The sequence below is a fragment of the Montipora capricornis genome, chromosome 10 (genome assembly GCF_036669925.1).
Source record: "Montipora capricornis isolate CH-2021 chromosome 10, ASM3666992v2, whole genome shotgun sequence".
Lineage (NCBI taxonomy): Eukaryota > Metazoa > Cnidaria > Anthozoa > Scleractinia > Acroporidae > Montipora > Montipora capricornis.
In genome coordinates this window covers 46,424,483-46,446,982 of record NC_090892.1, presented here as the reverse complement: position 1 = coordinate 46,446,982, position 22,500 = coordinate 46,424,483, and the positions used below count along the sequence as shown (strand labels likewise).

The 22,500-nt window shown below is 38.2% G+C and overlaps 4 protein-coding genes across 4 annotated transcripts in view; 2 read left to right on the top strand and 2 right to left on the bottom strand.

Moving 5' to 3' along the window:
- LOC138018485 (uncharacterized) overlaps positions 1-453 on the top strand; it is a 2,132-nt gene extending 1,679 nt beyond the window's left edge. Inside the window, exon 1 of the mRNA XM_068865116.1 lies at positions 1-453. This exon is cut by the window's left edge and continues 1,679 nt beyond it. The gene's annotated coding sequence lies outside the window, so the exon portion shown is untranslated.
- Positions 1-16,236, top strand: part of LOC138018487 (ribonuclease P protein subunit p40-like) — an 18,467-nt gene extending 2,231 nt beyond the window's left edge. Inside the window, exons 2-9 of the mRNA XM_068865117.1 lie at positions 6,776-6,984; positions 7,846-7,993; positions 9,256-9,324; positions 10,979-11,068; positions 11,798-11,923; positions 13,482-13,707; positions 14,572-14,709; positions 15,972-16,236. Coding sequence (XP_068721218.1) covers positions 6,776-6,984; positions 7,846-7,993; positions 9,256-9,324; positions 10,979-11,068; positions 11,798-11,923; positions 13,482-13,707; positions 14,572-14,709; positions 15,972-16,179 — 1,214 coding nt within the window. The 3' untranslated portion in view covers positions 16,180-16,236. The remainder of the gene's footprint in view (positions 1-6,775; positions 6,985-7,845; positions 7,994-9,255; positions 9,325-10,978; positions 11,069-11,797; positions 11,924-13,481; positions 13,708-14,571; positions 14,710-15,971) is intronic.
- LOC138018484 (ATM interactor-like) lies at positions 3,217-6,893 on the bottom strand. Its single transcript, XM_068865115.1, has 3 exons — positions 6,489-6,893; positions 6,042-6,256; positions 3,217-4,444 (listed from the first exon to the last, which is right to left on the bottom strand). The coding sequence occupies exons 1-3, from the start codon at positions 6,783-6,785 to the stop codon at positions 3,259-3,261; spliced, it is 1,698 nt and encodes a 565-aa protein (XP_068721216.1). The 5' UTR covers positions 6,786-6,893; the 3' UTR covers positions 3,217-3,258.
- A 1,455-nt stretch (positions 16,237-17,691) lies between the features above and the next one.
- LOC138018488 (centromere protein N-like) overlaps positions 17,692-22,500 on the bottom strand; it is a 7,621-nt gene continuing 2,812 nt past the window's right edge. Inside the window, exons 5-8 of the mRNA XM_068865118.1 lie at positions 21,994-22,095; positions 21,750-21,822; positions 20,294-20,424; positions 17,692-18,794 (exon numbers count right to left, since the gene is read on the bottom strand). Of these exons, the coding sequence (XP_068721219.1) occupies positions 18,561-18,794; positions 20,294-20,424; positions 21,750-21,822; positions 21,994-22,095 (540 nt within the window). The 3' untranslated portion in view covers positions 17,692-18,560. The remainder of the gene's footprint in view (positions 18,795-20,293; positions 20,425-21,749; positions 21,823-21,993; positions 22,096-22,500) is intronic.

The window sequence follows — 22,500 nt, the reverse complement described above, 5'->3', positions numbered from 1 at the left end:
CAACTTTTAAATTTTCTTTGTGTCATATCAAAGTTGGATTTCTCTCACTTCTCCTTGTTTCACCTTTGTCCCATAAAAGTTGTACTTGTCTTAGTGTGTTCCTGCTGACCTAATCTCCTCAAGATCCCTTAAAATTTGGTATAAAGCTGCTGCTACTGTTGTGGTATAGAATTTCGTTTGGGAAATTGACACATGTCATTAAACTGTTGGTCAGCAGCCGTGGTTTAAATTGTCACGCCTGAAAGTCAAACTTTGAGTGACATTAAGTAGTTCCCATGGAACCAGGTTCATTGTTAATAAAATATTGCAACTCTTAGACATAAATCTTCCAGTTTGATGGTAATTTTCTTGTTAAGCTAGAGGAAAAAGTTGGCATGACTTTAGGTTACATTCTTTCAAATAGACATACAATTCCCTATTACTTCTAGACTGAAATAAAGACAACATGTTGGCGCAGATGTGGTTATTACAAGGTTGAGTGACCAGGGCAGTACTCAGGGATGGTGTTGGGGGGCCTGATTTCAGTTCTTCTCTTGCCACTGAAACACCTTGATGGCACTTGCAGAATGCAAGATGATAAACCTTGACCCATTGACTCCTAGAAGTGGGACTTGACACATTTTACTCTGTCTAACACCAGACAATTTTACTCCTCAATGGGGGCCGTCCAGGTGTTAATGGGTTAATTAACATCCACTCAAAAACATCCCCATTTAAGCCATTTAGGTGTTTCGTTTTCCTACATTTCTTTCAGTTTAATGTGGAAAGTATGGGCCGATTTACATGGTATGATTTTTATTGCATGCGACAAGGTTACGACAGGCTTATGACAGGCTTATGACACGACTTACGATTGGCGTGTGCATCAGAAAAATGTCATATAGCATTTTAAAACATGCGTTAAAATGCTGCGACAATTGTAAGTCAAGTCATAGGCCTGCTGTAAGCTTGTCGTATGCAACAAAAATCGTACCATGTGAATCGGCCCTATGAAGTTTACAGTAGGACTTGCTTATCTCAAATTCCACTGAAAAAAAAATCTTTCAATGAAAACATTTTGTTACTGGGCCACCCCTACTGGGGGGAACCACGGTTATAAATTTGGGCGATCCCTGACATTAGAAATTAAATTCCCTTGGCACGTTTGCTGTACTCTATTTCACTGGCTTCCATATGCTCCCTTGGGATATGCAAGTTTGCGTTAAAATTGCATGTTTAACTACTTAGAACAACGTACATGTAGTTGATTTCTTTGTGCTGTTGTTACAGTCTGTGTTGAGTATAAATGTTTATCTGAAGATTGACGGAGATTTTCCTTGAAGGGAACCTCGCATTAGAAGCTGAAACACGTAGCATGCACACAGTAGAAACAGTGTTTAGTCCCCTTCTTCCCCAGGTCTGGTCCTCAATCATGCAAAAAAACAAGAGCTGTAATTGCCTTCTTTAACACTTCTTCATGTTTTTCACGGGCGGCTCAAGAAGTGTTCTTGTTTACCATTTGAGATCAAATTTAGAAACCCCCTGCTTGGGAGACCTCCTTCCAGGCTACTTCCCTCCCCTGAGGGCCTACCTCCTGGCTTTTGACAAATATACCCTTCAGCCTGGCCCCCGTTGTTGAAACAATGGATAACCCTATCCACCGGATAGTGCAATTCATCGTTTGAACAACTGATATTAACTGCCCTGGATGTGTACCGCTGGCAACATAAGAGCTGTGAAGTATAAGGGATGGAAAAATCTTATCCCTTCCCCTCATAGAGTGATTTTCAATATTTACTTAAAATCGACTGAAATTAATGGAGAGTGCTTGCAGGTTAAATAATGGGAATCCTTGGAAATGACGTCAATTTCAAAGCCTTGACAGTGACAATATTTCTGGGGACTCTTAAAAGGAAAGGAAAGGAACTTTATTTAAGTGTCTAGTAGATTTAGCACTGGAGCACTAATTGGGGACACTGTAAAGTGAAATTAACAATCAACACAAATCAAGTCAAATGTTGGTTTTTGAGGGGAGGGGAAACCGGAGTACCCAGAGGAAACCTCCCATTGCAGAGTAGAGAACCAACAAACTCAACCCACATATGGCGCCAAGCTAGGCGCCAGCTAGGGAATCGAACCCGGGCCACATTGGTAGGAGGTGAGTGCTCTCACCACTGCGCCATCTCTGCACCTTGTGCTATTATGTGAAGCTTAATTTACAGAGGAATTTTATGCAAAATTTTGAGCTTTGATTTTTATCCAAAGGCTGTTTACTTTGAGTATAAGTTTGCGTTTCACGGTCCCCCATTACTCACATTCAAAACTGACCGACTGGACCTCAGAGGGTTGGATCTAGGGAAAAGTGACATCATTTACTCACTAGCTTAAAATCTCAGCTTGTACATTGTAAACACAGTTTATTATGTGTGTAGAACATGACTGACGAGTTTAAAAATCTGAAAGCTTGAAACTCCTGTGCTGCATATGAATTCACCTGCATACACACGCACTGCAGTTCCTAAACTAGCGAGTCTTTGACGTCATTTTCTCTTCAAACCAACTCTCTCAAGATTTTAAAGTTAGCAATGGCAGGCCATCAAAAGAAAATCCAGTTAAAATTAAGTGGTGTTTTTTTTAATCAAGACTTAAAAACTTGGGTCACCTAGTTTTGATATCCAAAGAAAAAGAAGAATATTGATTTTTTTGTCATAGTGAAGCACTTTTAATTAATAAATTAAGGACAGTGCCTACTAATTAAAGATATTTTTGCCCCGGTGTGTGATCTTAACAAGTGTTATTGAAATCCAAAAAGAAAATTGGGGATAACCACGCATTTTGCAAAGATAATTCATGAATAAAATTTGTAAAAAGTGTTAAAATACAAAGCAATGTATGGCGTTCTTTCTCAAATTGAAGCTTAAGTATCTCTCAAAAATGCATGGTTACCCCAAATTTTACTTTTGGATACCAAGAGTACTTACTAAGATCTACTTTCTGCGGATAGTTTTAAACCGCGCAAAAATATCCCTGTATTACTAAGCATCGGCGATAGGAAATCCGAGTATCTGGAGATGCGCAGAACGTATGCGCAATAACAATAGTAGGCACCGTCCTTAAGATAGAAGTGATCATCCAACATTAGCTACTGGACAGGGAGATGAACAATCATTCACATAACCGGACCTGGATGAGTGAATGATGAAAATCAGGCTTATGCATAAATTCAGTCAAACATTGCTCAATACTAAAAACAAAGCAGGTTAGATTGTATGTGCCTCGTCAAGTTTGGGTTTGACAGCTGGTGGAAGTAACAGAGTCACTTCTGATTTGTCTGTTTGTCAAGGTCATTTGATCCCAATGAATATCTGTCTGCACACTTGACGACAAGATACTAGAGTCAACAAAGTCGCTTTGTAGCGTCTGGGTGTGTGAGTTAGCTAACACAATGTCTTCAGTTAGCTCACTAAAGTCTGACATGACTATGGAAGTTTGAGTGTGCATGTCAACCAAATCGTCAAATGTTTTGTAAACAAAGTCATCCACACCATTATCGAGACCAGGTGAAGTTACATGATAACTAGGGAACCATGTTTGAGTCTGTGACTCAGTAAGTTCAATGTCTTGAGCATCAAATAAATCATCAAGAAAGTTCTGAGTCTGAGTGCCAGAGTCCATAGAGCTAACAGAATCAATGCCAAGCAATGAGATCAGAGTCTGGGTTTCGTTGTCCTCTAGGGGAACCTGCTCAAGCTGACTTGTTTGGGTTTGTGTGCTGCTCAGTGCTCTGAGATCACAGGTGTTGATTAACTTAGTTTGCGTTTGATCCCCTGCAAGTGTCTGCATTGAATTGTCATTGGTTGAAACAAAGCTTGATTTGTCTTGCCTTTGGACAAAGGAACTTAGTGGGAGAAATTGTTGAGCTTGCACTGCCTGAGGCATGTTTGCTTGAAACCCAAATGGTTGCGTGGTTGTATCACTGTTAAAACCACTCAGCTGAGCCAAGAAACTGTCGTCTGTGCCAACTCCAAAATCACACTGGCTTGCCAACAAGGCTACTTGGGTTCCAACGGAAGATTGGTTAAAACAAATTTGAAAGTTACCACTTCCTCCATTACTTAGAGGAAATTGCTGACTGGCAGGTGTACATGTAGGCAGTGTCTGGGTGAATGAGTCATGCCCCTGGTCTAAACTGGTTTGATGTCTGGGAGTTTGAGTGTGCATGCTGTGTACAAGTGAAAGGGTTTGTGTTTGCACAGACTTGGTGCCTCTTCTTGGAGCAGTGTTTACCACAAAACCAGTGGATGGGTCCAATTTTGGAAGGATCAGACGATGTTTTTGACTTGGCTGGCACTGTTTGTCTTTTTTTCCTTTTGTGCTCTCAATTTGCCCAGGCTTAGCATCTGAGGGTGAGGGCATCACAACAACAAAAGCAACTGCAGGTTGAACTGGAGTCTTCGAACTGGATCTAGCAAAAAAATCCACAAACCAATGCAGACTGACAAACTCAAAGAAGAAAATAGAATTTCTTATACAAATCAAGGGTTGCACATTGATTTTAGCCTTTTTGTCTTTAGTTGATAATAATAATAATAATATATTTCTCTACATGGCGGACTTATGCGCATGATACGCGTGTGTAATGCTGCTATTCCTGCGGCCAGTACTGTATTAAAGTGAGAGTTGAGCCTATTAAATTAATTATTATATATGCATTCTTACCAAATGATCACATAATGCATTTTGTACACTGTAAGTACATGTAAATATATGAAGAGTAGGAGACCCAACCCTGTTTTTTGGTGGTAAGATGCTTAAACTTTGGTGGCTCATGGCAAACTGCTAACATAAAAGTCCATGTCAAAATTCAAATAAAAAATCGGGCCTGCGGTTTATCTATGGAAACAACTGAGGCTGGAGTTTTGTAAGGCCTAATTTATATTCATGAATAAACATATAACCATTGAAACTGAAAGCATGTTGTTGTTGATCATTGCCTTTTTCATGAGCGAGCCATTTGTATCTTGACGGGTTCATTTGCAGTTCTCCAAGGGGTCTTTCAAGCGATTAATTTTCACTCTACTCGAGCAACCGAACACGAACCTGCAAGCAATCTCCATTCCTCCACAAAGTTGTTTGCTATATATGGTCACTTTGACGCATATCTTTCCGCCACGTGCCAGAAAATACTCAGATATTTGCGAGTACTCGCAATGGCAAACATTGTGATACCCAGACTCCTCTGCACATTTCAAAGCTTCGCTACTAAGAACTCATGCATATTGTTTCAATTGCCTTTGAATATTCTTGAAAAAAATGATGGCATTGAGAGAGCATCTTAGGTTTTTTATAGTAAACTCACGAGATAAAGGTATGATAAGTGAAATTTCACTATCTTAAGATTTAATTGATGTGAAAGTTCATAACAATCCCCACGTCAGTGCTTTGAAACCGTATTTGTTTGTCCTTGTTTTTTTACTAATACCAGTAGGTCTTCATAGTCTGTATTCTTTGTCAAAATTTGAGCTTGCAAATTGGGGATTCGGTTTATCTATGGGTGCAGCTTAAACATGGACTTTGACGGTATTTTAGAAGCACAGCAAGAATATTATACCTGAAATCTTCTCCCCTAAAAAAATTTTTGGCTTTCCTCAATTCTCAGTTTCATTACTTGCATGTGTGCTAACACACAAACATCAAAGAAAGATATTCCTGCTTGGTTGTCTGTTCTATACTTTGTTTTGTGCAGCATGACTTTCTTGCTTCAGAAGTTTTTTTGTTTTGATTTTTCAGGACAACCTCCTCCAAATTATGAGCACATTTAGCAGATAAGTTTGAACTGGAAATTGTCAATTTGGCTTGCATGCACCGTTGTTGGTTCCATTTTGCCAACTTTTTTTGGGTAAATTAGTGACATTTAACCCCACAACAGGTCAATTTAAGAATAACAATTTTGCTAACAACCACTGCTTGTGACAAACAAGGTCAGCTCCATGACACCTGTGACAAACCTGTGCTAAACATGGTTTTAGATTATCGCAACAGCTGTAAGCATTATTGTCTACCTCTCTTTCTTGCTTTTGTAACATTCTGGAAATTTGTGCATCTTTCTTTTAGCATGAGTGAGAAGTGCTTCCAGTGTTGTATATGGACAGCCACACGAACAAGTAAACAACTGTCCGCACTTAAGCTCATGGCGTCGACAGGCATCTGCCAAACCGAAGCCCTTTCCACATTTGCTGCAGATATTCTTTTTCTCTGCGTGGACTGTCATGTAATGCTGGCCAAAAACAAGAAAAATATTGTAATAGTATCGATGATATGCAAATTATGGACCCTGCATTCCCCAGTTATGCCCACAACAAATGTGATAGTATCCTACGAGCATTGGAAAAGCTGCAGTACGTATACCCCGAAGAGTTGTGGACGCAGCTTCAAGATAAAATTGACCCATTAGTTGATAAAAAAAGAGATCTTCGCCGAAAAAAATATTTCAGTGGAACTATCTTTACCTGCTTGAGCTGAGACATGCGTGGAAAAGGTCGATTTGTTCCCTGTCCACGTACACAGTGTTTAACCGGGCAGTAAAAATGCTTTTCAACTGTAGACTTGCTCGTGCCACGAACATAAAGGTTCTTTTCTTCCTCATTTACAGCGACGCCGTGGGATTTAACGAGGTGCATTTTGAGACAAGGACGATTTTGAAAGACTCGCGAGCATCCTTGAATAGGACAAGAAAAAGATACTCCGCTTTCTTTCTGAATAAGTGTTTCAACTGATGGGCAAATTTCCTCCACAGAGGTAGCCATATTTGATCGAGAGTTTGGACCGCGAAGGCCTGCTGATGACTCAGCCCAGACCTCTAAATACCCTCAGGTGCCAAACAATATGGCGGACGGAAAACGATTCAGCACACCAAAACGAAGATTGAGGATTGAAAAAAGTTCTTTCCAGGATAAGAAGGAGAGACACAAAAAGCACATAGAAGATCACCCTTTGAATCATGCGGTTTGGACATTTTTCTATCTTTTAATGCCTGTTTTCTCGCATTTGGAACGTTTTTAAATCTTAGAGAAACACCTCTTTGTACACAAGTGATCACCAACCTCTATTAACCTTTTTACGGGATAGAAGCTCTTCAATAGACATTCCCTTTGTTAAAATCTGAAGTTATTGGGGAAGGTATAGTACAACATTCTCTTCAGTGCTCTAAAAGTTCTCCGTACATGCACCTGTCTCCTTTTGGATCCAGGGGGTAGAAGGGGATGCCGGAGGGATTACTCAATCAGTTTAACCTTGATAATGGGGTCATGTCTGACTCCGAAACGTCGGATAGTGTTGTTACTTTTTATTCTGATTACTCAATCTCCCATCTTAAGTAAGATATTAGACAAAATATCCTTGTGGTGGGATGGGCAAAACTCTAATACACAAAATGCATGATTTTTTTGTTTTGCATGATGTGTTTTTGTGAGATTGTGTCCAGTCTCTTGTGCACTCTTGTCAAAAATACTCCACCTCAACTAATCTAGTACGAGGGGATTTCACAGAACATCCAAGAACATTGAGAATTGTTTGAGTGCTCCAGTAAGCAATCAACCTTCCTTGCATGGAAGGGTCCCTCATGATTAATTTGTGAAGGGCACATGAAATTGGGCCAAAAGAACTCATTTATTAAGCTTATGCAATCAAATATACGATAATTGTTATTTTTGTTGAGGGAATAGAAATAATGCTAGACCTAGCATGACTGTCATTTGCTCGATATGCTGTAATTTAAAATAACATCATTCAGACTAAAGGTTCATTGGCATTTACAGCCACTTCTACCTTATTAATATCATTATTGTACTTGATTTACACACCCAGGTGCAGTTTGTCATTCCAAACAGTTCCCTTGGGAGCATTCTCCAGTACTTTCAGGGTATCACACCAACTCAAGATCATTTCCTTTTGATTGAAATACCAGTTCATACTTTTACAGAACCGGAATTCATCAAAACATTCGTAAAGAATGGTAATGTTTTTCAGGATCTCAGATCTCTGAGGCAGTGTTGTTTTTTTTTTTTTACTTTTTTTTTTCAGAATGGAAATTTAATTTGTTTAGCCATTGAACAACTTAAGGAGCTCGTGCAACATGTGTCTGTGCATTCTAGATCGAATTGGAATTTGGCAGTGTTGGTTTTTGAGGAGAGGGGAAAACCAGAGTTCCTGGAGAAATCCTCTTTGTGCAAAATAATAGAGAACCAACAACAAATTCAACCCACATATATAATGCCGGGACCGGGAATTGAACCCGGGCTACATTGGTGGGAATTGAGTGCTCTCACGACTGTTCCATACCTGCTCCCCAAAGAGCAAGGTTTAAGAAAAAATGTTACCAACCCTTTTCTATTAGTGAACAGGTATTGGACAAATGATTGCATGCCATGCTACTGGCATGTTATTGTTGCTTTACACTGGTAGTATTTAAATCATTTAGAGTGAATTTCAATTGAGTGTCGTAAAACCAAAACCAAGGTAATTACTTTATCCGATCAAAAAGGACGGAAACAATCTGGTAAACCAATCAAACTCAAACTAATTACACGTAGCCGACACAAAGCGCTGGAAAATGTGCATGCGCAAGCCACAGTTGGTTTTGGTTTCATTTCTGATTGGTTGAAAAAGTGGTGCTAGAACTTTGAGCCAATCACTGAATGAAGTAATTATAAACCAAAGCAATTCGCTACTTACTTTCGAGACTCAAATGAAAACCACTCTAAACAGAATACACTTTATATTACGCCCATTTTGTTGTTTTAAGAGCAGGAAGCCCCATTCTTAGTGATATTGGCCATAATTATGAACTGGGTCCCATTCAATTCACTGGTGTAAATTTTGTAATAATATTTAAAGGGAACCCCTTTACTGCCAAAGAACAACTTTAAACCAGAAGAAATAATCTTTGCAAACAAATTTGTTTTAAATGGTTTCAAAAATAGTGTTGTATCCTGGTGAATTCCAAAATTTCTTGATTTTGTTTTTTACTTTGAAATTCCCAAGCGCAACCCTTCTGAATATTGTGACACGTAATGTTTGCCATATCATTCCTGCACAAAGAGCTTTAATGTGGGAACTACATTGTTCAGTATAACATGTTAATTTTTGCAAAATGGCTGCACCTAGGAAATTTGAAAATGAAAGTTAAAAATGATTCCGAAAGTCATTGACTTTTTGTTTTAGTGGAAGTAATAAATTTTAAACAATAACAACTAGTATACTTATTGCAAAATGCAGGTCACTTTGTTGCTCTAAGCTGGCACACACGTATTGACTCTGGGACCTGTGTTGCAGTCTTACCAACTGGTATGATAAAACTAATATTAAGTTACTCTTACAGGAGGCAGTGCAGACCAGTGGTCAGGGCGCTTGCCAAGATCTGGGGATTCCGGGTTCAAGGCATGTTCTGACCACTCATTGAATTTGTTCATGGTAGTCCCTGGTTCACTTTAATTTTCAGCTGCACTTGTAAATAGCCAGTTGGCTTGCCTCTTGTTACGGTAGTTGGGATTCTTAACAGATGTTGTTGTTGTTATAGATCACTTTCATAAATGGCCACCACATTTACATTCTTTTGTATTTATGTTAATTAGACCTTCTGCCCTCATTTTGAAGCAAAAATTCTTTTGAAACTTGCTCTAGCAAGGCTAGAAATCCTTATAATTTAGCATTAATTAAAAACAAAAGAATATTTTATTTAGCCGCCATTATGAAAGAGGTCTAATTGTTCTGTGGTTTCATTAATTGTGTTTCATTGGCCCTGAAAAGCCCCTATGGGGAGTGGTCAATTAAAAGTGGCAGGTATGTATGTACATAAAGCAATATTTTGATTACATTCTGTAAATCAAATCTATGTTTTAAGCAGACCATGACAAAAGAAATTAAATTATGCATGGAGTTTGTTTATTATAATAGTCTCTAACGCATTTTGAAATGTGGGCAATTTGGTCTTTCTGCATAATGCAATGCAATGTTTTAATTTGGTTCAATTTATGTTGCCAAGGCCTCTAAAGTTTTGATTTTTAAGGTTTGTTAGGTTACAGGGGTTGTAGTCTGCTGGCAGCCGGTTTTTTCTTTAAGGGTCACTAGGACAAGCGCTTAGTCATCGCGAACTTGAAAAGTCGGTATGGCGTTGGTTGTGTAGAGAAGAAGGTGAGATGTGCCGCGCCCATGTCTCGTCCCATTCCCCTTTGGTCAAAAGGTCTCGCCTCATAACCCCCTACTGAATTACGAGAGAAAAACAGACTGCCAGCAGTCTACAGGGGTTGTTATTGTTTTAAGAATGCAATGGTAATGGTAGTGAATTTATATAGTGCATTTCAGTATTCACAGATTCAAAATGTGCTTTTTACAAGTAATCAATCTGTGGGTGAGACTGGCCATCAGCATATACAGGCGCCGCTGGCATCCGCTATCAGTCCATTAGCAGTCTCACCCAACCCATGAATGAATGAAATGAGGCTTGACCACAAAAAAAAAAAAAACACCGGGAACTACATTCCCTACTCTTTGCAACAAGTGTGTGGGTTCTTTTAGGTCCCACAGGATTCTGAACATTGAAGGGTAGTGAGATGGGACCTACCTCCTTATCTGAGAAGACTTGAAAGTCTAACCATTTACAGATGTGATTACAAAGGCAGCACTTTCTCCTCAGTTATTTAAAGACCCTGAGTGTTGGTCCATTCGGAGTTGAACCCGCAACCTCCAGCACAGTAGTCTGATACTCTACCTATTGAGCCAACCAAATGTAATAGTTACATTGTTCTGTTTGAAGTTATTTCCTTGAAATGGTATGGCAGATTAAAGAAGTTGAACCTATGCATGTAATTTGTTCATTTAGCATGGCCAGCCAACCCTTCACTTTCTGAAGAATTCTGAGCTGAAAATCATCAATGTTTGCTTTTATATCCATTTTAGAAACATCAACTAACATTGGTACTTATTTCAAATGAATTCACAGGAATGCTCATTCTCTCCCTGGACAAAGATACATACGAACAACTCGGTCTCACAGGAAAACCATCAGCTTTTCAAAAGAAACAGAGATTCAGTAGGTATTTAACTAAAGATAAAATTTATTCACCATAAATAGCATAAGTTTCAATTATTGACCTCATTCATAAATGAATGACAACTGTATTTAATTTAATAATATTGTATTTGTTCTAATTAGACCTAGCTACTAGCCTCAATTTGGTTTACATAATTATTGTTACAAATTTTGCCTGTTGTAGTGAGGATAGAGAGGCTTATCAGCATTAAACAAGAACTAAGATCCTGTTAATTTATCTGGCCACCATTAAGAAAAAAGTTCTGAACTGCTTTTTTCATGACGGTCGTCTAATACATGAGATTCTGAGGTTACTTGGTCATTGCAAAGTGACTCTATAATCATGATGACCTCAACCAGAACCCTTACCCAAGAGCAATACACGAGGTTCTTAGGCTTAAAGGGACACCTTGTGAAGTTTATGGAGTGAAGTACCATGAATCTCATTATAAATGCACATGTTTGGGTGGCTGGACCAAGTAACACATCCATGGCAGGCAATTCCATCATCACAGCCATAACCCACAACACTTGCACCTACTAGGCACCTGTCACACCAACAAGCATTTGGAAATAGCCAAACCAAAGAGACCTGCACAAGGTGCATGGCAAGAATCTCTTAAGTAATGTTTGTTGCCATGTGACTAAATGAGAAGCACCATTGGTTTTTTTCAGAATTTCTCAATAATCCATTAATCAAACACCACTCCTCTTTGTTGTTAACTTCAGTTGTAGAAGTGGATTTGAAAGCTCCATACTTTGTTCCTGGAAAGAAGTATTATGATAGGGTAAAATGGTGCTTAAAGGAAAAGGAGCCAATGACATTTAAGTTCATTATGAGCTGGACAAATGAAGGTTAGCTTACAAACAATGGAAGGGCAAAACGTAGTGTAAGTTGTAAAAAGCGATAAAATGTAATTGTGCTGAACTCATTTCATTGAGTTTGAATTCAAATGGAGTTTGATTCTCTCACTGAGTGTGACAGGCATGTCAAACAAAAACTGCAAATTTACGAATGAGTGTTGTCCTTAGTAGCATGTGTGAAATGTGTGAAATACTTTTTAAATCTCTTACATTCTGGGCTGCTTTGATTCTAAGGGGTCCATAATTCCATGGTTTTGATCCTCTGTCAACACAACAAATTGCTCTTTATTGGTCCTATGCATGAGACTTGTAGGACTCAGTAGATCTTGTAAAGATTAACGTAATTACAAGTGGTGGTTGGTGGTTATGCATAAAAGATCGAACTTCAAGAGGGCCGGCACCACTAAGAAATGTTGTAGCTGACTGGTGACATTTTTTTTTTTGCAGAATACTAGTTGTATTAGAAAGCCACAGGTCTTCTCAGGAAGGAGGGGGGGGGGGGGGGCACACACCCCTTGCACCCTCTCTAGATCTGCCCCTGCTAGAAGTCTAGAAAATCAGTCTCTAAAATTGTAGTTACAGTATGCTTGTGAAAAGAAATCCTGTGTAGGTTAGATATTATACCAAGGGGACCATATAGTACAAATTAAAGCAAACGAATTTGGCATTAAAATGTTTCAATTTATGTGTTACTAAAAGTGCATAAATGGCGGCCAAAAAAATATTCTTCTGTTTATGTGCTAATTAGCCTCACTAGCCTCGTTTGTATGGACAAAATACAAAAGAAATAGAATGCGAAGCTTAGGTGAGTCTCATTAGCACATAAACAAAAGAATACATTTTTGGCCGCCATTTATGCATTCGGTCAATGTTCAACTTTGTCACAATAATACATGACAGCAGCACAAATATAAGACAGTGGACAAGTTATACTACATTTTTGAATTTCAGTTGGACTTTATAAAAAATCCTGTAGAGGAGAGGCCACTGCATTAGTTTACTCAACCAAGGCATAGCGACCAGGGGGTCCTGAGGTGCTCGTTATCCTCCTCCCCCCCCCCCCCCCCTCCCCTTGTTCCCTATTCCCTTTTATTTTCTTCTATTATTCTGGGTTTAGTATTTTACTAGTAACCTGACGTGTCTTCTCAGGGGATTATTTACCCAAGACATCTACCATGGCACTATGATGATATACGGTACCATTAAACAACATTGTGTACTATTAGAGCTACATAATATTGTTACGCAAAGATGACTTGAATCTCCTGGAAGGCAAAACACAGCTCAGCTGATAATAATACAGTGCTGTGTTAGTGCACTATCACACGTATGCAATGCGTGCCTATTTTTCTAAACAGATGCTGATCAATCTCTTTTCCATCCAATCCCTTTTCATTCAGACAACTTTGGATGTGTTGTTTCAATTGGCAGGCTTTCCTTTCCCACGACATTCAGAAACTATATTATTAAATCAGTCACTCATAGCAGTTATTTAATTAGCCTTGACTAGACAAACATCATTAATTTTTCCAGATGTTGTTCTTTACAGGTCACACTTCAACAGATAAATTGAACTCTTACTTCAGCTCTTACAGTGGCCAAACACTGCATAACAAGGAAGACATAGAAAGCGACAAAAAGAATGAAAAAGCCCCCATCATCAGTTTTGACCGGTCAGTGTTTACTGACGAAAACATGCCCATAGGCAGCTCCGACGTGTGCAGCTGTTTGGAATTTTTTGAGTGGCTTGGTTGTGTTGCATGTGGAATTGATTGGTGAGTGACAAAGAAAGAGGTTAAATGTGTTGGATAAAGAGATCTCCTTTAATTTATCAGTCATTCACAGTTTATTGAGTACAATGATTAACATGTTTTGTCAGAATATATGACCTTTAAGATGAAACTCCAAAAAGTGGAAAGGATCGCTATTAACAAGGGTCATCAGTACAGTAATTTTGTATACAGTGTGAGGGTATTTAGAAAGCCAAGAAAGGAGCATGGTTTATTGATCAGTGGTGAAACCACTCATCTCCAATCATTGTGGCCCAGGTTAGTTCATGGAGTCATGTGTGTTGCTTGTGTTGATCCTCTGTTCTGCTCCAAGAGGTTCTACTCTGAATACTTCAATTTCCCTTACCAAAAAAATGATTGCGAACCAACAATGAGCAGTGTACCAGACTTATTATTATTTTAAGTGGTGCTAGGTATGTTGGTTACTCCTGTAGTCACTCACATGAGTGGAATTGTAGAATAACCTGTAGATATGTGCAAGCAATACTTCACCCTCATTTGAAAGCTCCAACTAACAATCTTTTGTGCTGACTATGGCTGAACAAAAGTGTAGTAACTTTGAAGAAACCCCTTTGTGAATAAACGTTTTTGCACCAGCATAATACTTGGCACCCCGGGGGGGGGGGGTATCGAATTTATCATTTTTTGGGTAGGAAAATCAGCAATATTTGTCTTAAACAGGGTCAGGGTGCCACACCTCCCCACCCAAGGATATATTATTGAGTTCCCCCCCCCGAGCTTGGCACTTTGCTTGTGAATTCTTGATAATGGTTACATGGAGTGACCCAAAAAATAAAAGGTAATTTATGTGTACTATAACTCATTATCACTAAACTTCTGATTTTTCAGTTCAGAAGCATCGCCGGATAATTTTGTGTCACGGTTATCATGCCCTGAGCCATCACAAGATTTAAAAAAATTGATAACATGCCGCTGGACAGGACTGGTAATGACAAGCGCCATTTTATCAATGGTTCATGAAGCCAGGTAAATGAACTGTATTTATGAAATTGATCATACAAAAGAGGGGGGAAGGGAACTTGTGAAAACCTTTAGAAAAGCCTTCAGGTCTCAACTGGCAGAAGTGCATGATAAATTATTGCAGTTTCATTCACTTACAATAACAGTACTTCTACCTGTACTCTTCTTGGACAGGGAAAAGGTAAAGTGTTAGTGTCAATTACATCTATTTAATTTTACATCAGTAGGATACATGTATTGAAAAGATCTATTATTTTTATCATCAATGGTGACTTGGTGATACTCAGAAAAAAACCCAGAGTGCTCCTTAATCTTTTGCAGGAGTCGAAACCTACGACCTTCTGATTACCATAGTTTTTCGGTTATTATAAGGCACGCAATTTTTCCTCAAAGAAATTGCTTGTTGACTCCAAATGCGATCTAAACTTAAGGTGCGTCTTATAACCGAGTATCTTCTGGCAACTTTACTGTACTCATGCAGGGGTGGTTCTTCGATCCTTTGCTTCCATCTTGTATGTTAAAACGTGGGTCATGTAGTGTTTAGTTAACATAGTTTTGAAATCCAAAGAAAAAGAAGAATTGATTGTTTTGGTCATAGCACTTTAAGAGGGTACAAGTGATGTGAGTTAAAAAGGAGAAGATAGAGGATTCTTTGTGATGCTTACCAGTATCATAATATTGGCATGCATAGTTACCTCTTACTACTAACCCACTTCGAGGTCCGTATCAAGTACGAACCAAGAAAATGAGGTTTTTTAAGATCATATTTATTTTTATTATCTCTGAGGTAATGGGGCTTGCAGGAAAGGTTGAAACTAGTTGAAGCCAAGTGGAATGTTCAACTGCCACAAATGATTGGCATGCATAAAAATCTGGAAAACAATTAAATCTTAGTGGCTTTTTGAAATGGTTGCTTGCAAGATTCAGTTTCAAGAACTGCAAGAAGAGTTTCACAAGTTTATTTTGCATTTATAAACAACATGAAAAACTTGCTAGAAAACTTTGCAGCAGAATACGCCGGCTAAATTAGCAAATTGTAGTGTGTGAATAATCTGAGTGATCTTATCACATGCATTCTTTGACATATTTCATTTGAACATGTGAACTGTTTTTTGTTTAAGGAAGAATGAGCAGAGCCATGCCTTTGACCACCAACCTCGAGGCTGACAACCTTGCATTCTAAACTAACAATATTGTCGCTCTACTTTCAATATTATTTTATTAGTTTTAAGTTACTCAGACAAACTTTTTAACTGCTTCTGTCTCAGAAAACTTGTGCAATCAGGAGATATTCCCTGGGTGGCAATGACTGTGTGGGGATTTACGGACTGCCCAGTAACGTGGAAAAACAATGAACATGGACACTTCTTGAGTGGAGAAAACTTTTACACTTTTGTCATCTTTCCTGACGATAATTACTGGTTATACACTGCACTGGGCAGCCATGACATAAACCCTAACCCTGTACGTAGCTAGTTATTTACAAGTGTACAAATTTAGAGTTTGGTGCATTAAAACAGTTGAATTATTGTTGATGGCTTTGTAGTCTGGACATTCTCTATCTTCTCTTAATTAAAGCTAAGGTAAGTTACAGATGGTTTTCACATCGAGTCATCGCCACCATGTTGGCGGGCCGAAACAAAAGATCTCCCAAGCAATCATTGTACATTGCAGCATTGTTATGTGTCGCTAGAGATTGGTTGCAAACCACCTATTGGTGGCCTGCTGCATGGGTGTAGCTACAATCCTGGTCAAAACTATTGGGACAATTCCCACTTTTCCCCCACCCCCCATTACAATGTTGATTTTTCATGGTCTCTGAAATTAAGATCCATTTATCGATCGCTCACATGTTTCAAAATTGTCTGGGGGGAAGGGGGGCATGAAATAGGCAGCGAAAGAAGAAAACATGTTGCTGGTATAACAATGGAAGCATGTACAGTAAATTCTCTACTTTTCGCTCAAATTTTTGACCCAGATTGTAGGAATGGGAAGGGGAGCAGTTCTCTTTCTGGAGTGTTGCGCAGATAATTTGAACTTTACTGATATTACCTTTTAGCATAAATACACAGGTGATTATTCAAAATTGCACGCCCACATTGGCTTGCTATCTCGGAGTATCAGCTGATAATCACCTCAACAGACAAAATGGCTGCCAGTAGTCATTTTGCCACTGTAAAGTGAAGATGATTTTGCGTTGAAATGTTTTTTTCCTCTCTTTTTTTGAAATAATCACCTGTGTATTTATACTAAAACAATTATTCCACCGATAATCACTTCGCCTTCGGCAAATAATTGTTTATGAAACGTTTCACTACCAATTCACTCGTCTGGATTGATAAAGATATTTTTGAAGGAAATCCAATTGGAGACATCATACACTGATCTGTTAGTTAGAGATACATTAATAGTTTAATACTAATAGTAATACAACTTTATTGGGTAAATACAAATATAACTGGTAGTGTGCAAAACCTTAAACTTGGGATAATTAACGTTTACTTTTGACAAAAATGTTTGATAATGAGGCAGCTTCTGCAGGTACCGGAGCACAAGTTACGTAAAACAGAAGACAAAATAACTCCAAATAAAGACTGATCCCAAGTGACCAAAAACACAAAGCTTTCCGGTACCTGCAGAAAGACTCAAAAATAGCACTTCTGTGCCCATGCATTTCAAAATATTTTGGGAGAGCATTCCCCCAGACCCACGACCCTCGTAATGACTTGTGTCTCCAACGCTCGCTTCATTGCCCCCACCTTCCTTCCCAAGAAAATTTTCCAGCTACAGCCTTGTCGTGGGATGAACTCAAACCCTAACTCCACTGTACTCAGAAGACTCTAGTAATGTAGTAATGACTTTTGCAACAAAATTAATGCTAATTATTTATTACAGAGTGATATGTATAGCTGACATTCTTTTGCACAATGTGCACTATGAAAGAAAAACTCATTTTTATCCAGGGAAGATATTGAAACTCATAAAAAAGTATGTACCGGTAATTTATTAAAACTTTATTCATAGACGTTACATAGATAATGAAAATACCACACTAATATAAAACTTTGTCAACATTTTTGTTGATTTAAAATGTATTTGTAAAAAGGGAAATAAAAAAACAAACAAACAAACAGCGAGAACGCTTAGCCAAATCCCATTCTCGCTGCTCCATATATTCAACGTTAAGCAATGTGCAGATTAAAAACACAACTCAGTTCAATCTGTTTTTCAGTAAACACAAAAAGTTTGGTTTAAAAAGGAGCTTCCTTAAAGTGCCATCACCTCAACACACTTTTCCACTTTATTTATTCTCCAACATCGTCCTAAATGCAGCTTTGGCTTTGAAAGACTGGAAAAGTGGTCATACTTTGATCTACATGTATTACCAAGCAATGAAGGAGAATGGGTTTGATACCTGGTTGGCATCACAGACTGTTTGCATTGAGATAGTTCTTTGAAAATGGCGATACAGTTATAAAAATTTGTGACGTCAAACCAGTAGCGAACCCATTTCCCTTCATTGCTCGGTTATAATTAAGAATGACCACTTTTCATGGCTTTAAAAGCCAAAAAAAAGGTGACATTTCAATCAAAAGGTTCTAAAAACAACACAATGTATTTAGTATATAAATAAAGTGGAAAAGTGTATTGAGGTGCACTTTTTGGGCAATGGACAGCAATAAACTATTGGATGTTCGTATTTTTGGACAGTGATTTTTTCCCCAATTATTCATGAACACATAATCTCTTTTTTAAAAAATGTGTTTGCATCAAGATGAATGGAATGGGAAAAAGGCTTACACCTAGTTTCCATCAGTCACTCAGCTTGAATGCCACAGACAAGTTCCCTGATGTTGCTAAGTACGACCTTCTTCATTATCAGCCTTTTTCTTTTCTGTTAAGGAAAAGGTGTTTCTGGCAAGGGAATGGAGATTAGCAAGATATGACGGGAGTGGTACGCTGACAAAAGTTTGAGCTCCAAGATTTTTTATTCCTTCAATGATGCTTGTTCCCTCAAATTTGACACTGCAGGAGATTGGGTTGTTTAGTTGTGGGAAGTCCTGACTTCCACTTCGTAGCCTTGTACGCATCTTTTGTGAGAAAACAATAAAAGGATTAGGAAGGATTACGTTTTTGCAAACGTTGGCTGTGAAGCACTTATACTTGAACAGAATTAACTGATTAGAGTGTAATGTGAAGTGCTAATTTTCTACCCCATATGAACCATGTGAGCGTGAGCCCTACTAATAATGGAAATGGGCCCACACAAGGACAGAGAAAAACTCTGACTAGGGTGGGAATTGAACCACAACCTTCGGGTTAGATCACCACTGCTCTACCAACTGAGCTACAAAGTTAGATGAAAGCAGGCCTTGGGAACTGAAGATGTTAAAGTCACGGCAATGAACATGTACAAATACAAGGAAGGGTTACGTTTCCGCAAACGTTGGCCGTTTAGCACTTATATTTGAACAGACTTACAGTGCTGGAAATAATTTTTCTTTATTTACAGGACATATGTCCTTTCAAATCTTCCTTTTGGTCGGACACTTGACAAATTGGACCGGACATAATTTATTGACTGACAACACCTTGAAGAAGAGAACTCAAGATGTGCTGTTGAGATGTTCGGTCATCATGTCCGATCATACTGTGAAATTGGCCGGACATTTTCAAAATTTGTTTGGACAATGTCCGATGACCGAACTTATTTCCAGTACTGGACTTAACTGATTAGAGTGTAATGTGAAGTGCTAGTTTTCTTCCCCATATGAAGCATGTGGGACAAAGAAAAACTCTGACCATGCTGGGAATTAAACCCACTTCCTTCGGGTTAGATCACCGCTGCTCTATCGACTGACCTGCAAGGTCAGACAGGAGCAGGCCGTGGGAACTGAAGATCTTAAAGTCACGGCAATGAACATGTACAAGTACATGTACAAGGAAGGATTACGTTTTTGCAAACGTTGGCCATAAAGCACTTATACAATGTATTTGAAGCACTTATATACTAGCACTTCACATTACACTCCCACCCTGGTCAGAGTTTTTCTCTGTCCCTTTGTGGACTCATTTCCATTATTAGTAGGGCTAACACTCACATGATTCATATAGGGTAGAAAACTAGCACTTCACATTACACTCTAATCAGTTAATTCTGTTCAAATATAAGTGCTTCATAGCCAACGTTTGCAAAAACATAATCCTTCCTTTTACTTGTACATGTTCATTGCCCTGACTTTAAGATCTTAGGCCTAAAAACTTATGTTTAGGTCTAATTAGCCCCAAGGTTAGCTTTAATGAATGTTTAGGTTTGTTTCTGTATTCAATTTGGTAAAACAGAAACCTGTGAACGAGACCTGTGTTCTGTACCTGCCGTTGCAAAAACTGCAGGAGAGAGGCCAAAGCAAATTTGAAAATGCTTCCCCCTACCATTTTCTCTTTTTACTAGCAAATTGGAGATGGTGAGAGCTCTAAAACTTCACTATTTGAAAGCACAGTTACTGTGTTAACTGGCAAATTAAGATAATTATAGATTGTTTGCAGAACCTGCTAACAACAGTACCCTAAGGCAAAATTGTAACCTCACCTTAAATTCAACTCTCTCCAGAACAGGCTGTGGGTTGGGCCCAAATGCATTGTCTGCAATTTGGTGTCTTTTCCATTCTTCTTCTTTATTCTCATTTGTTATTTCCTGATTTAGAGGTTTCATGTTGGCATCTGAGTGATAATTAATTTTTTTACAAAAAAAATGATGTTCAGCAATCGATCAGTTCAATGACATAGCTTAAGACAAATAAATGGGTAATGGCATCAAATCTGATTAAATCAAAATGTTGGCCTTGAGTGATTCAGCTTATGGAGTTATATCTCCGTCAAAATTCAACATGGGAATTTGACATCCAAGTTTCAAATTCGAGTCTTGATTTTCATATTCGACATCGAAGTTTTATATCCAACATTGAAGTGGAAAATTCTGTATTTCACATTAAACTTTCAAGTTTCAAGTTCAACTTGATGACAGTCAAGTCACTATGTAACGATAATTTATGACTTTGAATGATACTATTGGATACCCACACGCAAGCGAGTTGTACATGTAGCCTCCCCCAAAAGTCTAACAATTTCGTCAAGTTCCTAAAGTCTGCTATCTATCTACCGGTAGTCTTAGAACTACTCAATCAATTTCGAAGGGATAAAAAAGGGAAAGTACTGTCAATGTCTCCTGTACCACCTCTGCAAGTCTTCTCAATATTTCAGCCACCATTCCTAAAATTTCTGAGCCTTGCGAGCTCTCAGTCAACTACATCAGTGGTTACCGTTACCAAGGATACGAAATTGAAGGTGAAGTTCCATTCAAAGGTTGCAAGTTGAATATAAAACTTGAAAGTCCAATGTGAAATACAGAATTTTCCACTTCAATGTCAAATTCAAAACTTGGATGTTGAATACAAAACTTCGATTTCAAATATGAAATCAAGACTCGAATTTGAAACTTGGATGTCAAATTCCGATGTTGAATTTTGGCAGAGATATTATAACTCCATATCAGCTGACCTATCACTAGCAAACAATGGATGCAATGGCCAAGAGATGAACACAATACCAACTGGAGATGATATCTTGCAACAGAATGGTTATGAATTTACCATTTGCTTATGTTCTAGCTTTGGTATGTTAAATTATAAAGTTCAACAGTAACGTACAAACAAGCACAATGGTGTTATTATTATTATTATCATTAGAATACCATTGTAACATTACTGGTACATTGTATTTCACAACATTGCAACAGCTTACTATACATTTGCAAGCAATTACAATGCTGGCACATACCTGATGAGTCAAATACAGTATTTTGAGAATGATTGCCATTCACTGTGAATTACAACTGTACACAATTGTACACCTTGATGGGATAAGAATTGTTTATGCCATTCACAATAAATGAATACTGGTAATATTATTATTACTTGAGACATTAAAATTGGCTTTCATTTAATGTTCATTTTTGACAAACATGAATCTGTATTAAAGCCACTTACCTATTTCTCTCTTTCTCTTTCTGCTGAGGGGATTCGTGTCAATCTGGTTTAGCTTGTACTTGCTGAAAGCTCCCTTGAGAAGCAAAATCAGTACCAGCAGTATTGGCCACAACTATAGTTTTAATTGTTTTTTTTAATGGTCATGTGACTATCATGTGGAAGTAACCCCTAACGTTCAATAAATCATTATTAACCATGAATAATCAGTTTGTCTCAGTTCAGTTGTACAATATAGTTCACTCACCTGGCTGCTTTTATTGAGAAGCAGCTCCTTCAGTGAAAACACATCCCTTCCAGATAAATTGATTTCTTCAAGAGCTTGGCAGTGAAGCAGTGATGATAATGCCTGCAATTAGACAGATGGAGATTTTTCTGTGTTGTGGTTTGTATTCTTCCCGGTTTAAGAGGTTCAATTTTGATTTTTCTTTGTCTAATATTCATTATCACAATCTGAAACAAAGGAAACTCAAAATAATAATATTATTGAATGGGTTTTTTAAAATTTTGAACCAGAACACACAGTGTATGCCTCTAAAGCAGTGACTTGGGAAATACATGTCAGCCTTTTCAGGTGTTCGTTGTTCCAGTTTATACTGACATACACGCTCCCCAGATAGCCAATACCCAGTCAGTCAATCAGTGAGTGTATATCCTGCTGCTTGCAATGTCTGTCAAACAGAAAGAGACAGGTCATCTTGTCCAAATCCACAGACCCAACAATAATTTTAATTATTAAATTGATACAATTGTT

Bases quoted from the DNA above. Each gene is read 5' to 3' on its own strand.
- LOC138018484 (XM_068865115.1), bottom strand. From the start codon at position 6,785: ATGGCTACCTCTGTGGAGGAAATTTGCCCATCAGTTGAAACACTTATT. The intron at 6,257-6,488 runs GTAAAGATAGTT...GTTTTTGGCCAG, and splicing joins GCATGTCTCAGCTCAAGCAG to CATTACATGACAGTCCACGC. The intron at 4,445-6,041 runs GTAGACAATAAT...TTTTTTTGCTAG, and splicing joins TACAAAAGCAAGAAAGAGAG to ATCCAGTTCGAAGACTCCAG.